Source organism: Trichosurus vulpecula, chromosome 7 (assembly GCF_011100635.1).
Source record: "Trichosurus vulpecula isolate mTriVul1 chromosome 7, mTriVul1.pri, whole genome shotgun sequence".
NCBI lineage: Eukaryota > Metazoa > Chordata > Mammalia > Diprotodontia > Phalangeridae > Trichosurus > Trichosurus vulpecula.
In genome coordinates this window covers 226,538,923-226,560,530 of record NC_050579.1, presented here as the reverse complement: position 1 = coordinate 226,560,530, position 21,608 = coordinate 226,538,923, and the positions used below count along the sequence as shown (strand labels likewise).

The following is a 21,608-nucleotide window of genomic DNA, read 5'->3' as shown; positions in this document are numbered from 1 at the left end:
CCAAGTCTAAGGCATCTTTTCCTCCCGGGGTTCCTGTTTAGTTTATTCTTCACCTGAAGCATAAATCTTCTTTGCAGCATTTTTTCGTAGTCGTCACCAGCTTCTCTGCCACCCATTATGGCTCATTATGGCTTTTTTGCTGTTCCTCCCACACAGCACTCCATCTCTCATCTATCCAGAGTGAAATGGGTTTAAGTTTTGGGAAGGAAGGAAGGAAGGAAGGAATCTAGCCATAAACCCCAAGTTAACTAGGCAGCTTTTGGCCATCAACATTTACCTTCCTTTGGAGAGGAGAAGAGGGAGAGGAAGAGGATGAGCTGAGTTACCCAACTGGCTGGGAACAAATTCAAGCAGCTTGAACTACTCACAGGTTGTGTTTGTCCTTCATTCTGGAAGAGGACCATGACATCAGGAAGATGATAACATGACTTGCAGTTGACTTTGATTTCAGTGAGGGAGGGCTGTGCAAAGGCACGAACAGTGTCACTTTCTCCTCCAGAGCCATCTGGGTCCAGTGGCCAGATATTCATCATGATGACTAGAGATGGCCCGGGATGCAATGGGAGACCCTGGCCCTTTTAGGCTAAGGCCTTTTCAGGTTCTCACTTTGAGTGAGGTAATGCCCATTAAGTGAATAGGTTGTCCAATGAGCCTGGAATGAGCTCTCCACAGTTCTGCCATTAAGGAAAACTCAAAACCACCTGCCTTTTCCATGAAGATTTTTCTGATCCTCTCCCTAGATACAAGGGCACTGCCTCTCCACCCCCTACTCCCATTTTTCCTTATAGTCGTTTTGTACCTATCTTGGAAATGTTTATTTAAGTGCATGTTTCTCCCAATGGAATGTAAACTCCTCGTGGGCATAGACTGTTTCATTTTTGTCTTTGTATCTTTCATTTTTGTCTTTGTATCCATAGTATGCAGCCTTGTGCCTAGAGCATTTCAGACTATGATAAATGCTTGTTTGCTTATTGATTGGTTGGGTGAGTTGGGGGGGGGGGGAACTCATTCTACCACCTGAGGCAGCTCATTCTATTTTTAGATGGCTCAAATGGTTAGACAGGTTTTCCTTAACTTGAGCTGAAACCTGCCTCACTGTAACTGCCCCAGATTGGTCTATGGATCTGCCTCTGGGGCCAGGAAGATCAAATCTTGACTCTCTAAGCCCCTCGACCATTTTTTTCCCTTCATTTGTATCCCCAGGCCCTAATTCAATGTCTTGGACAGACTGTAGGCACTTAGTAAAACATTTGTCACATTATTATATGTGTGGGCTTACTAATGCTACAATAATCGATGTCTAGAAGTTGACAGATAAATGATTTATGTATTTCCAATAAACAACAAAGTGTGACTGGGCATTTGAAACAGCATCTAGACTTAGGTGGATGTCTACCCTCATAAAGAAGTGTCACTTAGGGAGGGTGTGGGGCCTTGCATCCTCAACCCCTAGCATATATGGCTCCTGACTTGTACTGAAGTGCTAAATACATTGTTGTGGACTGACTTACTGCTTATTTTAGTGATGGTGACAATGCTCAGAACATTTCTGGAATTCCTCATTTGGAGTTGCCTGTGGTATATAGTCTTTTGAATAGCCTTGGCAAATCTGCATTCTTTGAGGGTATATTTTTTTTTTATTAAAGCCAAAAATTAGGTCAACAGGTGTTTATTAAGCACTTGGTCATGAAGGACAGCTAGGCAGCACACCGGATAGAGCACTGGGCCTCAAATCAGGAAGATCTGAGTTCAAATTTGACCTCAGATACTCACTAGGTCTTTGGGTGAGCCTGGGCAAGTCACTTAATTCTTGTTTGCCTCAGTTTCTTCATCTGTAAAATGAGCTGGAGAAAGAAATGGCAAACCACTCCAACATCTTTGCCAAGAAAACCTCAAAGGAGTCATGAAGGGTTAGACACAACTGAACAACAAAATATGAAGGGCTCCCAAAGCCTAACAGGATCTTATATTTGGAAGCGATAGGGAGTCATTGAAGTTTATTGGCTAGGGAGGATGACATGGTCGGACCTGTACTTTAGGAAAAGTCAATTTGACAACTGAAGGAAAGATGAAATGGAAGGGGGGAGACAGAAGACCAACCAATAGGCTATTGTTACTATCTAGGCATAATAGGATATGATGAGGGCATGTACCAGAGTGGTTGCAGTGTTAGAGGAGAGAAGGGGGAGTATATGAGAGATGTTAGGAAGGTATTTGGAGTTGTTTGAAGAATAATAAAATGAATATTTGAGTTATAAAAACACGCACTCTCTTTGTTTTATGTGAGTCTGTGTGTATGCATCAGAAATGGGCTACAAAGGCATTTTCAAAAGTGAAGTTTCAAAAATATTTTTTATCCATAGCATTCATTCAAAATCCAGTAAGCATTTCATTAAGTAGCTACTAAGTGCCAGGTGCTGGCACTGATAACAGAGAGGTGAATAGCAGTAAGCCCTCAGGCTTATATTCTATTGGGAGGAAATAAAGAAAACAGTCTAGTTAGTACAAAAATACAAAATCATTTTGGGAGTGGGGAGTTGGGGTTTTAGAGTATCTTCAACTTTGGCAGCAGCATTGGTTTAAATACATAATCTCTCAGAGTACTGTTTATGAAAAAATTTTGGCAACTATTAAAAACAACAACAAAATCTGTTTAATTACCCTATAATCATATCAGTATCAGTGTTGTCTCTTAGAGATATGAGATCTCAGGTAGTATATAGCAAAGCTGAGATACTGAAACACATTTTAAAATTCTGGCTTATCAGCTGAATCCCAGCCTAACAATCACAATTTGTGGTTTTGTGGCTTTTTTATTTAGCTTCCCAGATACCTTTGGCATTTCAACAATGCAGTCTCCCTTTTCACAGTATAAATTGTGTCGATTTTTTGCTGTCCAAGAGGGAAAGAAACATTTTTAGCTCTTGAATCATTTAGGCCACTAGAGCAGATGTTTTCAGCGACAAGAATTTTCATATCTAATTTACACAATTGTAAACAAATTGAACCAAAGGCAGATAATACTACCAAATATAGTCACACTATGGAATCATATGTCATTGTACCAAGATTGTTAGGGATTCCAGAGCTGCTGCATTTTTAACATGGGAAATTTAAGGAAGTTCTAGAGAAGAGGTTCTTGGAAGCGAGTCAAGTCAACAAGCATTTGTTAAATGCCTTCCCGGTGTCAGGCACTAAGCTAAGTGCCAAGGGTACAAAGAAAGACAAAAAACCAGTCTCTTTTCTCAAGCAGTTTAGGGCAGCTAGGTGGCATAGTGGATAGAGTGCCAGGACTCAGGAGGACTCATCTTCCTGAGTTCAAATCTGGCCTCAGACCCTTACTAGCTGTGTGACCCTGGGCAAATCACTTGACCCAGTTTGCCCCCATTTCCTCATCTGTAAAATGAGCTGGAGAAGTAAATGGCAAACCACTCCAGTATCTTTTCCAAGAAAACCCCAAATAAGGTCACGAAGAGGTGGACATGATTGAAACAACTGAACAACAAACTTCGAGGAGTTTATACTTGAATGCGGGGGGCAGGGTTCTTATCATTTTTTTGTGTGTCATGGACCCCTCTGACGGCCTAGTGAAACCTTCTCAAGATCATGTTTTTAAATCAATAAAATACACAGAATTACAGAATAAATCAATTATGTCAGAATATGGTCATCAGATTATATATTAAAAAACAAAACCTAGTTCATAGACCCAAGGTTAAGATCTATTCTAAAGCAGACCTGCACAACTTGGCAGTAGGTAGGGGCCACAATTAAAGTAGGCTAAACTTTTTCGGGCCCCAGCCAGATAGGTTTTTAGTGACTTACTTTCCAAGTAAAGGTATAATTAATGATTAAACTATTTTGGAAATAAACCATATTTTTCAAAGGGGGCAAATTTCAATTACTATCAATTAATTACACTTAACCACTTAAGATTTTTATTTATCATGAAGTCACATTAAGTTAAAAAAATTACTTTGCTAAGCAGTAGAAGTTTTAATACATTTTTCAGGTTTTCTTACTGTTTACATTCAGTAACAACCCAAAACAATGAAAAGATACTACTCTCTCTCCTCTCAGACTAGAGACAGACTGAGGATGGTTGGTTGCCACAGATCCTGACAAACAGGAGACAGTATGCAGTGGCAACCCATCCGCCAAGTTACACAGTGGGCACCACAGTGACTAGTGGAAGGCAGGTTAAGAGGACACACATAAACCACTTTCCACATCTTTACTTTCTATTATATCCTCTACGTTTTTCACAGGCCACCCGAAATCTTTTGGCGGGCTGCAAGTAGCCTGCAGGCCGTGTTGTTGTGCAGGCCTGCTCTAAAGGAATAATTAAAAATATTTGCTATTATTCTTATTTATTGTTTTAACATTTAGAAATGACTTATTTCATTAGATCCTTATAGTAAATCTTCAAGGTAGATACCATAAACATTATTATTACTCATTATGTAGGGATGATCTCCACATAAGGAAACTCAGGTTTGTCACCCCAGCTAGTAGGCAGTAGACTGACATTTAAATCTAGGTCTTCAGACTCCCCAGTCTTGCACATATTAGGCACTTAATGAGTATTTGTCCAAATCGTTGAAGGTGAGTTTTCTTTCCACTGCACCACACAGCTTTGATAGCGAAGAAGAATCCTTCTCAGAAATTTCCAGAGAGAGGCGTTAGCCCCTGAATTTTAGCAGCACCAAATTCCTTTCCCTTCTCTGTGATTAAAGAGGCCTAGTTGGTTATAATGAATTCTTCTCCCCCACCCCCTTTTTCCTTTGGTTTGGACTTGTGATTTTATGAATATAGAGAACTATACCTCAGAAATCCATGCAGATTAGCATTATAACCACTTAGAGTTGCCTGGGGACATTGAGAGGTTAAGTAGTTGCCATGATAATAGCTAACATTAGCTGATAATAGGTTTCAGTTATTAAGTGCTTTGAGGTTTTTAAAGCTGTATCTATATTTATATCTCTAGTCATAGCTATATATCTTTCTCTTAGGGTTGTGAGGAAATGAAATATATATGTATATATACATATAGGTATCTATAAAATATAAAATTATATATTTTATAATATATTATGTGTTATATATGTATATGCAAATTATATATTTTTATTCTCTATAAAGTATATAAATAATGTATAAATGTATTTTAAAACTCTATAAAAATAGAGAGCTAGATATAGACAAACACTCAACTTCAACACTTTGGAAAAGTACTCAGTACTTTTCTGTCCTACTACATATATAATTAATGTATACATCTATATTATACATTTCATTTCCTCAGAACAGCTCTGTTAGGTAGTATTATTTCCTCATTTTTTGGCTGAGGAAACTGAGGCTGAGTCCCCAGTATTTTTGTTGCATCTTCACTTTTGCTATACCTACCTCAAATCGTCACCTAGTGCATATTCCCCATAAAGTCAGCTTTATGGTTCTCTAGTCCTTTGGAGTCCTGTTCCTTCATTCCATGATGCTATTATAGGCCAAGCTGTTCAGGATAGAACAATAGTCATTAGACTCATATTTTCACTAGCATTTTTTTTTGCAATTTTTCGTTGTCAGTGGGCTGTTGGCACTTTTGAACTCTTGAGATGATCTTGTCCCACAGTGTCTGTCTTTTAGATTTTGAAAAATCATTTTGAAGGCGTATAATTGATCTGTTTTCTAGAGTTTCTTAGAGTTTTCTGATTTGGCCTCCTTTCCAAAGAGTCCTTCCCTCGATGGCCAACTCTAGTGCTTTATCACTGTAGAGGATACCCTGTGTTCAGAAAGTCCACATCAATGCTGCATGAGCTCCAAAAGGACCTACGGTATAGAAAGGCTTAGGCCAAAGGGTTAGCAATGACTAGGCCTCTGGTAGAATGTAAGGTTCTTGAGAGCAAGGATTGTTTAAATTTGGATTTTCTATCCCCAAAGCCCAGCACATAGTAGCCATGTAATAAATGTTTATTGATAGATAAATTAGGAGGTGATCATGAAAAAAAAAAGACTGCTTACCAAAGATTAATTTTTTTTTTCTTTTTAAACCATAACAATTCATGAAGCTGGTCTACTAAAATTTAGCAGTTCTAATTTTATATCCATATCAATGAAATCATGACTCTTTGGAATGACTAAATATGTCTAAAAAGTAAGGGTTTTTTTTTTTTTTTTGAGGAATTTTCAAGTTCTCTGATTTCAGACAGTTTTTTGAGGTGGGGAGGGAGGTTTTTTTTTTTAATCACACCCAAAGATCCCTTTATTCCATCCCCTATTCTCTCTATTCCTCTTCTCCCCTCCCCACTCTCTCCATCCTTTTTTCCTATACCTTCCTCTCAAAGAAGTTGTCAACAAGCAATCACAGTGTCACAAGACTTATGTGAAAATCTCAAATTTGCATCATCTGGGATACCCTTAACCAAACAAGGCCTTACTTTTCTCACCTTTACCGCAGATATCCTGCTTTTTCTTGTAATGAGGAACTCAACCCAAAGAGAGGGAAGTCCAGGATATGAGTGGAGAAGTGAAACTCCCCAAACCAGAGACCTAATACAGGTGGGGGGAAAAAACCCCATGCTGATACAAAGCCCTGCATCTAAACCCTCAGGTCAGTCTGAGGCACTTTCTCTCATCAGATCCCACTGCTGCCACCATATAACAGGCAATCACAACGTCATGAGACTTATGAGAAAACCAAGTTTATTACAAAAGAAATAGAACTTGTATGTGAAATCCAAAGAGTTCACAGTCCTTACAGAAGTTTGCATATTTATGACAGTACAACAAAAGGAGGAGAAGAAAACAGGAAAGGGTAGTAAAGGTGGGAAAAAGGACAAAACCTTTCCGATGGGGAGGAGCAATGGCAAAAGCTGTATTCTTTTTCCTTGGGAATTTAGACTATGAAGATAGGAAGGTCTGCTTCTCTGCAAAGGACCCCAACTATACATCCCAGCCTACCTGGTGCAGACTGGCTAGTGCCTGTCTTGCCTCCCAATGACACACAGGGAATCCAGATTGGGGTGCAAATGACAAATTATGTCAGCATGTGTGGAGGGGACATCATCCTTGACACATTTAGGGTCCCCTGCATGCTCATGGCACCTTAAAAAGACAAGTTCAGGGGACCCCTTAACAGACTATAACTCTGGTTATGTGAATCTCTTATGATGACTAGAGGCAACAATGCTGATACTTACAGGGGCTCGAGGTACTCGCCCATCCCTACTCTTAATCCAGACACACAGTACCCAGTTTCATTGTTGAGTGGCTTGACTTTTCACATCCATTGGCTCATTGCTCATCTTGCCCAGAGCAGGTACTCTGAAGACAGTTCTGTTTTTTATTCTAGTTGTGGTTTTTCCCAGAAGGGGAGAAGTAAAAGAGATACCCAGTTCATCCTATGAGTCCTGACAGCTCAAGAAGCCAGGAAGATACAGGTTCAAGTCTGGTCACTGGTGTATCATGGACTTTATGGTCCTGGGCAAATCACTTATGCTCCAGTGTTCTAGGCAAATCTCAAAGACAATAGTTCTTTACAGTGGTAACCTGGGGTCTATGGATAGATTGCAAGGGGTCACTGAACTTGGATGGGAAAAAAAATTACATATATCCTCACTAACCTCTAAATTAAATTTAGCCGTTACTTTAATTATTTAAAAGCATTGTTCTGAAAAGGGGTCCAAGACACAAAAAAAGTTGAGAACCCCTGCTATAAGAATATAAGTTTCAGGGCCAGCTAGGTGGCACAGTGAGTAGAGCACCGGCCCTGGAGTCAGAAGGATCTGAGTTCAAATCTGGCCTCAGACACTTGACATACTTACTAGCTGTGTGACCTTGGGCAATTCTCTTAACCCCAATTGCCCTGCCTTCCCCCCTGCAAAAAAAAAAAAAGAATGTAAATTTCAGAGGAGGTTGTTGCTACCTGCAGTGAGAGAGGAGTTTCTTCATCTGGGATTTCCCTCTGTTAATGGTATAGGTCTGTCCCATAAATAAGAGATCATCTCTGTATGGCACATAAAGTCTAGTTAGGGAGACAAGATTTTTATACATTCTAAGTAGGATACAGGTGACCAAAGAGTGGTAAAAGATGTTCTGACACCTCTGAAGACCTAATCAGGAATACTGGGGTGGTCAGGGAAGACTTCCATTTATTTTTTGGAGGGGGGAAGGCAAGGCAGTTGGGGTTAAGTGACTTGCCCAAGGTCACACAGCTAGTACGTGTGTCAAGCGTCTGAGGCTGGATTTGAACTCAGGTCCTCCTGACACCAGGGTGGATGCTGTACCAAAGCACCACCTAGCTGCCCCCAGGGAACACTGCTAGAAGAAATTAAACTAGGTTCCTAGATTAGGTTCTTCCTGTGCAGGAAGACTCCATTATCTTTAGAACTTTTTATTTTTTGAGGACACATATCATAGGAATTAAGTGTTTAAGTGTTCACAGTTATAATTACTATTTAAAACTAACAAAGTTCAAGCTCACACTCATTCAAAGTGGTAGCAGTATTTGAAAAATACCAGTATTCATTTTGGTTCTTATTGTAATTAGCTCAATCTAAGGTAGGTGTTCTTTTTGATTGTGTCATGGACCCCTTTGGCAGTCTGTTGAGCTTACGGACCCCTTCTCAGAAGAATGTTTTCAAATACATAAAACAAAATATACAGGATTATAAAGGAAATGGTTTGTATTGAAATAAATTATTTTTTTTTCTACCACATCCAACATCATAGACCCTCTGAAATTGATTCATGGACCCATACCCTCATCTAAGATCTGAAGACACTTACCCTGGACATTTGGTTTAGAAGGGTGGATTTGAAGACAAATGGAATATAGTGTCAGGCTGCATTTTACATACTAAACCATGCAAATTTAGCATAGTATCTATAAGAAATCAGACAGGAGGAATAAAAAGGACATTCTTTCTGTTTCTTACTTACTGGTTAGGTTTCTGTGGGATATTTTGAAGGTGAATGTCAGATTCAATATACTTGTGTTCATTTATTTAGCTATTGGGCCATAGAATTAGGGAGGTGGAAGTAGCATTGGTAAATGTGATGCTTTTATTTTATCTGTTTAAAATCTGTAGACAGTGGTTAAGTTTATATTTAAGCCTCAAAACCCAGGCTCTTTGCAGAGATCCTTCCCCTTCCCCAAACTTACTATACTCAAAACAGGAGTAGTTTTGTGGATAGTAAATTTGGGGAAGGGAAAGGATCTCTGCAAAGTGCCTGAGTTTCTTAAATATGTACCTCCCTCCTACAGATTGTTCTCATCATGATCCCTATCTGGGTATCCCTCAACCCCCACCCACAGGCATGCTATAGGGGCTGCTTGGATGGGAATAATGCTGATGTCTGCAAGATTGAATTTGACTCCTGGGAGATTTTATGGCTGTTGAACACACTGTAGTAGAAATATTGGGTTTTTTTTTCTGACCACAATTAAGCAATTTTTCCATCTACTCAGGAACAGCTGTGGTGGCACATGCCAACTTGGAACATGCTTTGATATAGATCTTTGTTTGACAGCCCTTGTTGTTCTTAAGCAGGCTTGAGTTAGACAGTGTGTAAAACTTTTCATCCCCCCAAGACTGCACAGGAAGCCTCTGATATATTACAGTAGTAAATAATTCTGAAGGATGCAGAATGCTCTTCCAAAGAAAGCACCCAGAGTAAAAACCGATGTCAATATTTTCTTCCTGCATCTGCCAGCAGTGTTTTCTATGAATTTATATTTCAAGTGTTTGTTTTAACTTTCCACACTGTTATTGAAGGCATAGGTGGCACAGTGGCACAGGCCTGGAGTCAGGAAGACCTGAGTTCAAATCTGGCCTCAGGGACTTCCTAGCTAAGTGACCCCGGGCAAGTCACTTAACCTCATTTGTAAAAATGAGCTGGAGAAGGAAATAGTAAACCACTCCTGTATCTTTGCTAAGGAAACTCCAAATGGGGTCACTAAGAATCAGATAAGACTAACTGATTAAAGGCCAATTACTTCTGAGGGCACTATCATCCTTTCAGTCACTCAAGATGACAGTCTAGATGTCATCTTTTAATTTTCCTTCTCCCCTACCTCCTATGCCCCAATCCAATCTATTGCCAGGGACTGCTGATTTCACCTTTGTATTACCTCAAATGTGCCAACTTCTCTCCTGAGACATTGCTTCCATCTTGGTACAGGCTCTCATCTCCTCAAACCTGGACTATTATGGTAGCTGCCCCCCATGCCTGGAATGATCTGCCTCCTCATCTCTGTCTTCTGTCTTCCATGGTTTCCTTCCAGTCCCAGCTAAAATTCTGGACTTGAGTCAGGATTTGAATCCTCCCTCTGATACTAGACTGTATGAAAATGGGGAAGGCACTTAACCTCTTTGTCCCTGGGGCAACTAGGTGGTGCAGTGAGTAGAGCACTGGCCCTGGAGTCAAGAGGACCTGAGTTCAAATCTGGCCTCAGACACTTGACACATGTACTAGCTGTGTGATCTTGGGCAAGCACTTAAGCCCAATTGCCCTGCCAAAAAACAAAAAAAAATAAAATGAGAATAAAGGTGCATCTAGTACCTACCCCTCAGAGATGTTGATGAAGAAATAAAAATGTGTATTAAGTACTTCAGAAACTCTATATAAGTGGCAAATGACGTTGCTGTTATTTTTATTATTATTATATGCAGGAAGCCGCAGTGTTCCATAAATACTCATTAAAGCATTTTGTACCATGTAATTGACATAAAAATAGCCAACACATTTGATGAAAACCATTCAGAAGCGCAGTATGTATTAAAATGGGATTTAACTTTTAATTTTCCCTCTTCAAACCTTCTTCTTTTCATTGGATTATAGGATTATGGATTTATAATTGGAAGGGACCTCAGAAATACTTTAGCTCACCCCTACACCCTTATTTTATAAATGAAGAAACTGAAGCTTACAGATGAGACTTGCCTAAAATTGCACAAATAATAAGGGGCAGGTTTGGGATTTGAATGTGGGTCTTCTGACTCCGAATTTGGCATTCTTTCTACCCTGTCACTATTTTGCTTAGTCAGAAAGATGTTAGCTAGAGCTGATCATAAGGTAATATTTAAGACATTTTCCTGGAGAAATCACTTAACATAAAATTTCCCTCCCCTTCTTGAGATGTTTTAAACATTGCTGTGCTATGTGCTCAGAGACAAGGTTGGTGCAGGGAGTGTAGATGACTTTGACATTAAACGTTAGGACCTACACTTTGAGATATTTGTTGATTCTTCTACTTGCTCTTGTCAGGTCACTATTTTTTAAAACAAATTGCTGGGATTACAGCATCAGATGATTGTCATGGAATGGACAAGCAGCCTGGAGTTGGCAGAGAGAGATTTGAACCCATAACCATGGCCTCATTAGCATGATGCTAGATTGTGTTGTGGTAATAAAGTAGAACTTTTTTCTAAATGCACATAAAAACTAAAGCAGATGGGATAATAATTGCCTTCGGTAGACTGTTTTACTTTTGCATTCAGATAAAACTGTGGCATTGGTGGAAGGAAGTGTTGGCTTTGCGGGGGTGGTCAGAGAACCCAGAGTTGAATTTCTGCTCTGCTGCTTACTAGTTGTATGACTCTGGGTAAGTCACTAAACATTTCTGGGCTCACTTTTCTTATCCAAGAAAATGTGGGGATTAGCCTAGATCAGGGGTTTGTGTCATGGACGCTTTGTGGCAGTTGGGTGAAGGCCATGGACCCCCTCTCTTGAGAAGGTTTTTAAATGCATAAAACAGAAGATTACAAGGGAAACCAACTATGTTGAAATGGTTATTAAAATGTTAAAAAAAAAACCCAAGTTCATTGACCCTGGGTTAAGAACCCCAGACTAGAAGATCTCTATGTTCTCTTCCAGTTCTAATTTATTTAACTTCATTTCAACAAATACTTATTAAGCTCCTATTCTGTGCCCTGGGGATAAAAAGTTAAAAAAAAAAAGAAAAGAAAAAGATAAAAGAAAATTGTTTCTGTCTTGAACCAGCTTTTGTTCCTTAAGCCCTTTTGATCTTTATTTGGGTAACTTATCTTTAGAATGCCTCTTTGGGGTGGTGGACCTACTATTTCAAGCCCAAGGTCTTTTGCTTTACTGAATTCTCAGCAGCATTGAGACCGTGTTTGAATGAAGAGATGAGGATGACTTAAAGCCAACCCAAAGTCTTCTAGGCTTTGCTAGCCAGGAGGGAGAATCCCTGCTGATATGCAGCAAGGGAAGGTATGCTGGTTGTGTATGGGGACCAAAAGAGTATCAAAGAAAATAATTTTTATAGATCGTGTATCTACAGCTGGCAAGGATGACATAGACCATCCAGGCTAATGGCTGTCATTTGACAGTTGAGGATATTGAAGCCCAGAGAGGTAATGATTCATGTGAGGGCATCAGAAAGGGGAATCCTAAAATGTAATGTACTGTCAGGAAAGGCTGGGTCACTAATGGGAAAAGGAGGCCCCTGTGTGTATAGTGAGTGCGTTCAGAACTCGAGAGGGTAATTGTGTAGAGAGAAGCAACAATTTTTAGTTAGAGAGAGAGACAGAGAGACAGACAGAGAAATAGAGAGTGTGACAGAAAAGGGAGAGAAGGAAGGGAAGGAGAGGGAGACAGACACACCGATAGGGAAAGAAAGCTAGAGAGGTACAGAGACAAAGAGAGTGACAAAAAAAAAAAGAAGAGGGGAGGAAATAAAAGGGGGTGAGAGCAAGTGCTGGTTTTGAAGTCCAGTCCTCCTGATCCTCATCTGTAAATTAATGTATGGATACTTGTTCCATTTACCTCCCTTGTTAGAGAAGTGCTTTGCAAATCCTAAAGCCCTACTTAAAAGTGAGTAGTTTTTTTAATTAGAGAGGAAGGTAATGTTGCCAGAAGTGGGCACTTGTCCTCATGTTGCTCAGGGAGACTTTTTGTCCTGTCGCATCATGGGGCTATATAATATTGGCCATTTCCTGGAGAGCCTAGAATTCCCCTCACTAGGGATGTCTTAGTTATAATTCTTGTTTTTTTACCTACTGAAGCAAACCTTACCTCTATCACCTGGAGATTTCTAAGACACTTTCCTTACAACATTCTTGTGAAGTAGGTAGTACAAGTGTTTTTATTCTTTTTTTTTTTATGGGGAAACAGAGGCAAGAGAAGTTAAGTGACTTTCCCAGAGTCACTCAGCTTCTAAGTGTTAGGCAGTTATTTGAACTGCCCTCTTCTGACTTCAAGTGCATATGCACACCCAAGCCTTGTTAATTTGAAGCATTGCTAGTTTGGAATTTCCCATAACTAGGAGGTTACAGTTTATTTTAACACACAGAGAAGGAGTGTTTTTGTTTCCCAGTACTCAAACCCAGATGTGATGCCACCTAAATTGGATGAAGCTTGTACAGTTTTTTTAAATGACATTTATCAGTATTGCCTCATGTTGTCTTTTTGCATATGTTGTCTGTTTATGCATTCAAGTTTTGGATGGCATCTTACATGTAGCTTCTTCTCCCCCCTCCCCTTCCAGTGTCTTATAAAATATATATTTGATAAATATATTGTCGAGTGGAATCCAGATATTAAGTATCTTTGTGATAGATGCTGTGATGGGAACTATACCTGTCCTTTTCATATCCAAGCCCAGGGTTATATGTGGCAATTCAATTAGAAATTTATTGTGCACCCATTATGCACCAGACACTGCTATATCCTGGGGCTACAGTGATAAAAAAGGGACACAATCTCTTGTTTCAAGGAGTTTACATTGTAAGGGGAGGGGGAAGAAGGAGAGTGTAGATACGCAATGTACACAGGTAAGTAATACAAGTTTGAATGTGATGAGATAAAGGAATATTCTAGCAAAGTTTCCTAGGAATGTTCAAAGAGGGACAGGATATTTTAGTTGTGAGGAGATTAGACAAGATTTCATGGAGCAGGAAGCATTTGAGCAAAGCCTTGAAGGTGTGGCATTTAAAAGGTACAAGACACGTAATTTCTGTGTAATGAATCATTTTATTAATAATGCTAGCATCTTACCAATAAAATGGGTCAGTGACACTCTTGAATGCCAAAGATGAATCATGGCAGTGGTCTCATTGGTTTACATGCCCTTGGAAGAGTGGTCGTTCCTGAGGGTGGCAATCAACTCTGATTGGTTAACAATTAATAAGAGAGAATGAATATTACAATGAGGGGTGGACCTATTCTAATGAAGGGGTGAGTTATATTAACCTTGGTTATGTCACTTGCTTCTAAATTGCCCAGCCCTGGGCAATCTGATCAAAGAATTCTCCACCCCTATAGATGTAGTGCACCTTAGATTAAATTCCTTGTAAATTTGGGTGGGGTCTAAACAAGATTGAGGAGAAAGTTAATTCAATCTTATTATCCTTCAGAGACTGAACAACCTACAGGCTTCTGAAAAAATCCTGGTCCTAATTCAATAATTGATTATTAGTATGAGGGAGAAACAATAATTTCTCTCAAAGGAAGACCCACAGAATCTTAAAGTTGGAGCCATTTAGTCCAACTCATATCTCAGAGGAATCCCCACTCTTACATGTCTGAGCTCTCTGCTTAAAGTCTTCCAGTGAGTGGGAATGTACCACTTTGCCAAACACCCCATTCTGCTTTTGAATGGTATAGTGGAAAAAAACTGATTCTGTAGCCAGACGATCAGGGACAAATTCCACCTGTGTAATACCTGGGCAAATCCTTCAGCTTCCTGGGGCTTTGGTTTCTTCACCTGTAAAATGAGAGTGGTGCACTAGATGGCCTCTGAGGTTCTTTTCAGCTCTTGGCCTATGGGCTCCAAATGTTGGGAAGGTTTTCCTGACATCAAGCCTAAATTTGCCTCTTGGCATTGCTCTTCTCTTGGATCAAACAGAACAACAAGCCTTGTTCTTCTTGAACATGAGGTGGAGATGAGGAATGGCAGTATTTCAGGCATGGGGGAAGTTCTGTACAAATGTTCAGAGGTCAGAGAGCATAGGATGAGATAATTTTGGGGTTAAAACTGGTGGCCCAGTTTGGTTGAGGTGTAGAGTTTCTGAGGGGGAATAATGTGAAACAAGGCTTGAAAAATATGGAATAAAGAGATATTGATGTCATTTCTGGCAATTGTTATTAATAAGACCCCGTGTGAAAGCAGAAGGACCTGTAGGATGTCTTGGAAATGACATTGGAGTCAAACCATCTGGCTTACGAATTTTTCAGTGAAAACTTGTGTAATATGTTTGAAAATTAGTTGTGTGTTTCTGTTTCCAATTTATGGACAGAATTGGTTTTCTTTGTTCCCACTTCCTTATAAAATGGTCAAATTATGTTAATTGTGGTATTTCACTTAAGATTAAATATAAGATGTATATAGGCCATTTAGCATCAATATCGCAGGAAAGAGGTTCTGTTGTTATTTAGTTGTGTCCCACTCTTCATGACCCCATTTGGTTTTTTTCTTGTCAAAAATCCTGGAGCGATTTGCCATTTCCTTCCCCAGCTCTTTTTACAGAGGCCAACTGAGGCGAACAGAGTTAAGTGTCTGAAGCCAGATTTGAATTCAGGTCTTTCTGACTCTTGGCCTTGTACTCTATCCACTGTACCCCTTAGCTGCCCATGGGAAAGAACACCTGGGTTTAAATCCTACCTCAGATGCTTATTATCTTTGTGACTTTGGGGAGTCACTTACCCTCTTTGGAGCTCAGTTACCACATCTGTCAAAGTAGCAAATAGACTAGATAGATGGCTGCCAAGGTCCTTTCCAGGTCTACATGCTGTGGTTGGAAAAATGATTTCATTTATGTCATATAAGCATATGACATAATCTATCATATCATGATGTGGGGGGCACTCTGTAGTCTGTGACTTTACTAGTTTGAGTACTTCTGTGAACATGATTGATATTTCTTAGTCTCTCTATGCTTTAGACAATCTTGTAGATTGTTGTGGAAAAAAAAAATTAACACATGGCCCCAACCTTCTGGTGATGAGCCTCTCCAAATTCATCTTGGCTGGCTTTGGATGACAGGCATACATTCCATCACTGGCCCTATCTTGAAGGCTTACCAGTGGAGCAGAACCTGCCAGAACTTAGACGTAATTGGCATAGCCTTTGAGAACATAGCATCTCCTTCAAACCATGATGAGGCATTGTAGTAAAGAAGGACTGTAGTTGAGGATGTTATAATTTCTTTGTTAAAAATAGTAAACTAAACCAAAATTCAAAGAATTTGATATCATAGTACTAATGAAAACTCAAGAAAAAAATGACACAAATATTTTCTAAAGGCTGTGAACACTTAAGGGCCACTAGGGCAATACTTTGATAAGTTTTGGTGCAATTTTGAGAGGTTTTATCATATAGTACAAACAATCCTGGATTTGGAGTCATATGACCTCAGTTCAAATCCCTGCTCTACCACTTAACTATCTCCATGAGCTTGGGTAAATCACTTTATTTCCCTGGGTCTTATTTTGAAAAGTGAAGGTTTTGGACTGGATGACCTTCTAGCTCTAAATCTGGGATGCTTTGATGATGCTACACATTCCCAAATTTCTGTCAGTGATCCAAAAGTCTTTTTTAATTATTAAAAAAATTCAATTAACAAATATTTATTTTCTTCTCACCTTCAGTCACCCTTTTCCCCCACTGAATAAAAGAATAAAGCAGGGTGTGTGTGGGGGGCAACCCTTGTAACAAACACACAAAATCAAACAAAACATTAGTCGAGTCCACAATCTGCTTTTTGAATCTATCACTATGTGGCAGGAAGTGGGTAGCGTGTGTCATCATTGTTCTTCTCTTGTAATCATGTTTGGCCATCGCATTGGTGATCTAAACACCCTTACAGAACATCATCATTTGACTAGTCTTCTGTTCCTTTCCAAACTGGATTTCCTTCAAAGACTGGGGAGTGAGGGAGAGGCATCAGATGTGGCCAAATTTTTCTTAGCAAGTTTGGCCATGAAGAAGAAGGGGAAATAAGTAGCTGAGTGGGATAGAAAAATAAAGGGAAGATTTTGTTTTGTTTTTTTTGTTGTTTTTTTTTTTTTTTTGGAATAGCAAAGCTCTCATGTTATACTAATGCCTTCTCTCTTTTAATTCTTTCCTATTTATCCTGTCTGTAGCTTTTCTGTATACTTTTGTTTGTTTGCGAACTCCCTGAGGGCAAGGACTGGCTTTGCCTCTTTTTTGTATCCCTGGAATTTAGAATGGTGCCTGACACATAGTAGATACTTAATACATTTTTATTGACTGACTGACTATGCAAATGGGAAGGAGCTAATCTTGAGGGAGAAACTGAAGATACATGAGAGAAGTGGGATGAATTTGTCTTGAAGTTTTGGATGAGCTGGGGAAAAAAAGGTATCAACCAGTCAATAAGCATTTATTAAGCACCTTTTCTGTGCCAGGTGCTGGAGATACAAGGACAAAAATGAAATGGTTCCTGCCCTCAAGGAGCTCACATTCTATTGGGAGAGACAAATCTATATATAAACAAATATATTCAAAATATATGCAAGTTAAATTTTTAGTAGGGGAGGACTGATTAGGAAAGACCATGTAAAAGGTAGTGTTTGAGCAGAGATTTCAAGAGAACAAAGGATTTTAAGAAGCAAAAGTGGGGGGAGGGAGAATGAGGGACATCGAATGTAAAGATGCATATGGGTAGTAACAGCAAGTAGGGAGGTTTGGCTAAACTGTAGAGTTCAGGAAAGGGATAATAATATTGTATAATAATATTGGAAAGATGCTGGGGGCAAGTTGTGGAGAACATAAAAAGTCAAATAGATGATGAGATAGAGGTCTTAGAGGCAGTTGTAACTTTTAGAGTTTTTGAGTAAGGGCATGGCATGATCAGACACATACTTTAGCAAAATCACTTAGGAAGTTGGAAGTTATGGGGAAGGTGTATTGAAGAAGAGAGAATGGAGTCCAGGTCTGGATGAGAGATGTGAGAGTCTAGTGTTTGGTGGCTTTGTGAATGGGAAGATAGATTTTAGGAAAAGGAGATAGATTTTAGATATATTTTCAGGGTGTAAAGACACTGATAAAATTATTAGTCATAGTGAAACTTTTTTTTTCCTTTTTTTGTAACAACATTGTTGCTAGCAGCTGCTGTGGGGGTGCAAGACCAGCAACACCAGCACACAGAAGGGCTGCTTTTCTAAGGAAAGCAATTTTAAGGGGTTAACAATCTTACTTTAATTAAACTTACATATCTCATTCACTTAGTTCAAAGGGAAAAGCCAGTACCCTTAACTTCAGAGAGAATACAAACAGAAATTACAAGCAGAGCAAATAACACAAACCGGCAGACAGGCTTCTAGCTGTCTGTCCAACATCTCAATACATAGTTACCAGAGAAGCACCAACATCTGGGTTTTTCAAAGCCCAGGCTGGGGGGTGGGGGGAGTAGGCCTGCTTCAACAGCTACCCACAGTCTTATCACCAACACTCTTTCAATGAGTGTGCTCCGCAAAGGCAAAATGTCAACCTCAGATCTTATATACAGGTCTCAGGGTCAAAGGGAATCACAACCATGCAGCACAAACTCATGTGAACTAGGCCTTCCCTTGACCTAAGCAGGTCATCAGAGACTCCTGGTTCAATCAAAGTTTCCTTAGTGCTGAGAAGCACTCCAAAACAAAGACAAGGAAAAGTTTAGTTTGCTTGCCATTACATTTGAAAAGCAAGACTCATCAAAGTTACTTGATTACCTCAGCATTCCAAAAGAGGAAACAGTAGAAAAGTCCTGCCTTAATTACCATAACACTCCATTAGATTGTGAGGGCAGAGACTGTCTTTTGCCTCTTTTTGTATCCCTGGTTCTTAGCACAGTGCCTGGCACATAGTTGATGCTTAATGAATGTTCATCGATTGACTGAGGGGCCTAAAGTATGGCCTTGCCAGGGTGTGCCTGAAGTAGGGAGATGAGGAGAAAAGGTAGTTTTGGGGATTGGAGGGGCTGAGGAATTTTGCGGTCTGGTAATTAGAGAGGGATGCCTACATTAATGTTGAATTCCCAGAGGATAATGGCAGGAGAATGAGTGGACAGAGGCTGTGAGCCAGGCTCTTAAGTCATTTGGTAATGATGGTGGAAATAGCATGAGGCCAGGAAAAACTTATTTGGCTTTCTATTTTAGCTGCTTTACCATGTTAATATTTAACATGTGAGAAGCAAATTTATATTCCTGAAATGAAATGCCAAGAGGCAACTTGTAAAAATATATGAAAGCTCAGATTTTGTGTCCTAGCAAAGAAATATTTATTAAGATGATTTTTGAAAGAAAACCTCAACCTTGAAAATCCCAACCATTTAAGATATTTTCACCCTCTGGTATCAGTCAATAGGAAAAAAAAGGAAAATGTATTTGTTTGCTTTTCATTTTCCCCAAATCCATCCTGTGTTTATGATATATCCTAAGGTTTTGCTGGCAGTAAAGGTAAATGATAGTTCTTTTCTTTCTTAAAACAGATATTCCTGAAATTCCAGAAAGCATCTCATTCTGCAAAGCACTTCAGAGAGCTGACTTCAGTGGAAATCCATTGACGAGGTGAACTGTCTTTTTTCATTAATGTGACCAAGTTAAAAGCCAAATGAAACTCAGAATTATTTTTGTATCTTGGTAATGCATATATTGGTTAATATGACGGTTTTCAACCATATCAGGCGTCACTGACTTTTAATTTTTTTTTTATAAATAGCATTTCACTTAGCACATGCCAAATGATAGCAATGGAAAGGAGACTGTTCTATTGATAGAAATTATTGAAATAGAAAAAAGGAGGAACAACATGGTAAGGAGGGTAAAGTACATGTTGGGAAGAATCTATGTAAGGAATTTCAGTAACTTGTAAAACCTATACTTAGAAATGGAAAATAAGTATATTATATTTTATGCTTTATTTAAAAATATTAATCAGCAAATATTTATGGAACATACTGTGCAAATGGGAAGGAGCCAGTCTTGAAGGAGGGACTGTGGAACCCTAAGAAGATAAAAGACATAATTCTTTTTAAAAAAATTTAATATTTTATTTTTTTCCAATGACATATAAAAAGAATTTTTAACATTTGTTTTAAAAAATTTTGAATTCCAAATTCTTTCCTCACTCCAACCCCTCCTTCCTCTCTAAGAGGGCAAGCAGTTTATTTTGATCTGCATTTAGGCTCCATCAGTTTTTTCTGTGGAGGTGTATAGCATAAGTCCTTTGGAATTGGAAAACATGATACTCAGACATAAGGAGTTTACTGTCTAGTTTTTCTAATAAAAATTATCCTATTTGAAACATATTGTCTGTTTCTTCAGGTTTTCTTTAATTTATTAGTAAATCTTTCCTTAACTCTTAAAAATATTATTTCTTTATTTAAACAGTCCTCCAGTGTTTTCATTGGGTTCATTTCTTCTCTCCCTCCCACACCCCTTTGATTAGTAGCAACCTTCAGGTTGCCCTTCCTGGTGGGAAGCAATTGGTGACTCATGACAACTGTCTTGAGGCCTTCCTGCCATCCTCATCTTATTCATACTAGTAGGAGAAAGAGCCTGAGATTTACAATCTGAAGGATTATTCTTACTCTACTGACCTTGGCCAAGGTCAGTAGACTTCTGTTTCCATTTACTTTTCTGTGAAATTAAAGATGTGTTATGGACCTCCTTGGCAGCCTGGTGAAGCCTATAGACCCCTTCTTGGAAGAATGTTTTTAAATACATAAAATAAAATAAATAGGATTACAGAGGAAGTGAATTATGTTATATAATTAATTATAAATATGGATATTATTGTAAATAATTAGTGCTAAACTTAATGAGTCTATCATTTCAGGGCATCACTTTCCTCATTTTTAAAATGGGGAGTGTTGGATTCTGTGATCTTTAAGGTTCCTTCTAGGTATAGCAGCTCAATTCTGTGAAGTTGGCAAGAGCCTCCCTGGTCATCCAAGTCTAGCTTCCCAGCAGGCACATCATTCTGTAACAGCCCCTGCAAGGAATCTTGCTTTTATCTTGGAAACCAATGACTAGGGATTCATTATTTAACTTCTTACTACCTCCTTACTATTGCCTCGTTATAGTCCCTTTTCAAATAGCTCTAAGAATTAGGAAGTTTTTTCTAACAGTAAGCCAAAATCTACTTCCTTGTAACTCCTCCTGATCTTGGCCTCTGTGACCACGTAGAATAGTGGAGACCTCAATGACTTGATAGGCCTTCATCTATCTGAATAACCATAGTCAGTGACATTTACGTAATGTTTTAAAGTTTTCAGAGTGCTTTACTTCTATGATCTCATCTGAACCTTATAGCAACCCCATAAGATAAACTTTATGGATATTACTATCTATTTTACTGATGAAGAAACTGACCCTCAGAGGTTGAGTGATTTGCCCATGTTCACATAACTGGTTGGAGAAGCAGGCTTGGAATCCAGGTTTCTCCTGACTCCAAGGCCAACCCCTGCAGGAGTCTCTTAGGCTCTTGTTGTTGAGGTACTAGGCCGGTCAATGTAAATAATTATAATGATAATAATAACAATAACAAAGCATGTGTTAATTCATTTCATCCTCAAAATAACCTCTTGAGGTAAGTGCTATCACTCTTCCTATTTTACAGATTGGAGAAACTGAGGTTTAAA

At 39.0% G+C, this 21,608-nt stretch overlaps 1 protein-coding gene across 2 annotated transcripts in view; it reads left to right on the top strand.

Moving 5' to 3' along the window:
- Positions 1 to 21,608, top strand: part of LRRC1 (leucine rich repeat containing 1) — a 184,148-nt gene that overhangs the window by 91,565 nt on the left and 70,975 nt on the right. For both annotated transcript variants that reach the window (XM_036767575.1, XM_036767576.1), the window contains exon 3: positions 19,455 to 19,533. In XM_036767575.1, the coding sequence (XP_036623470.1) occupies positions 19,455 to 19,533 (79 nt within the window). The remainder of the gene's footprint in view (positions 1 to 19,454; positions 19,534 to 21,608) is intronic.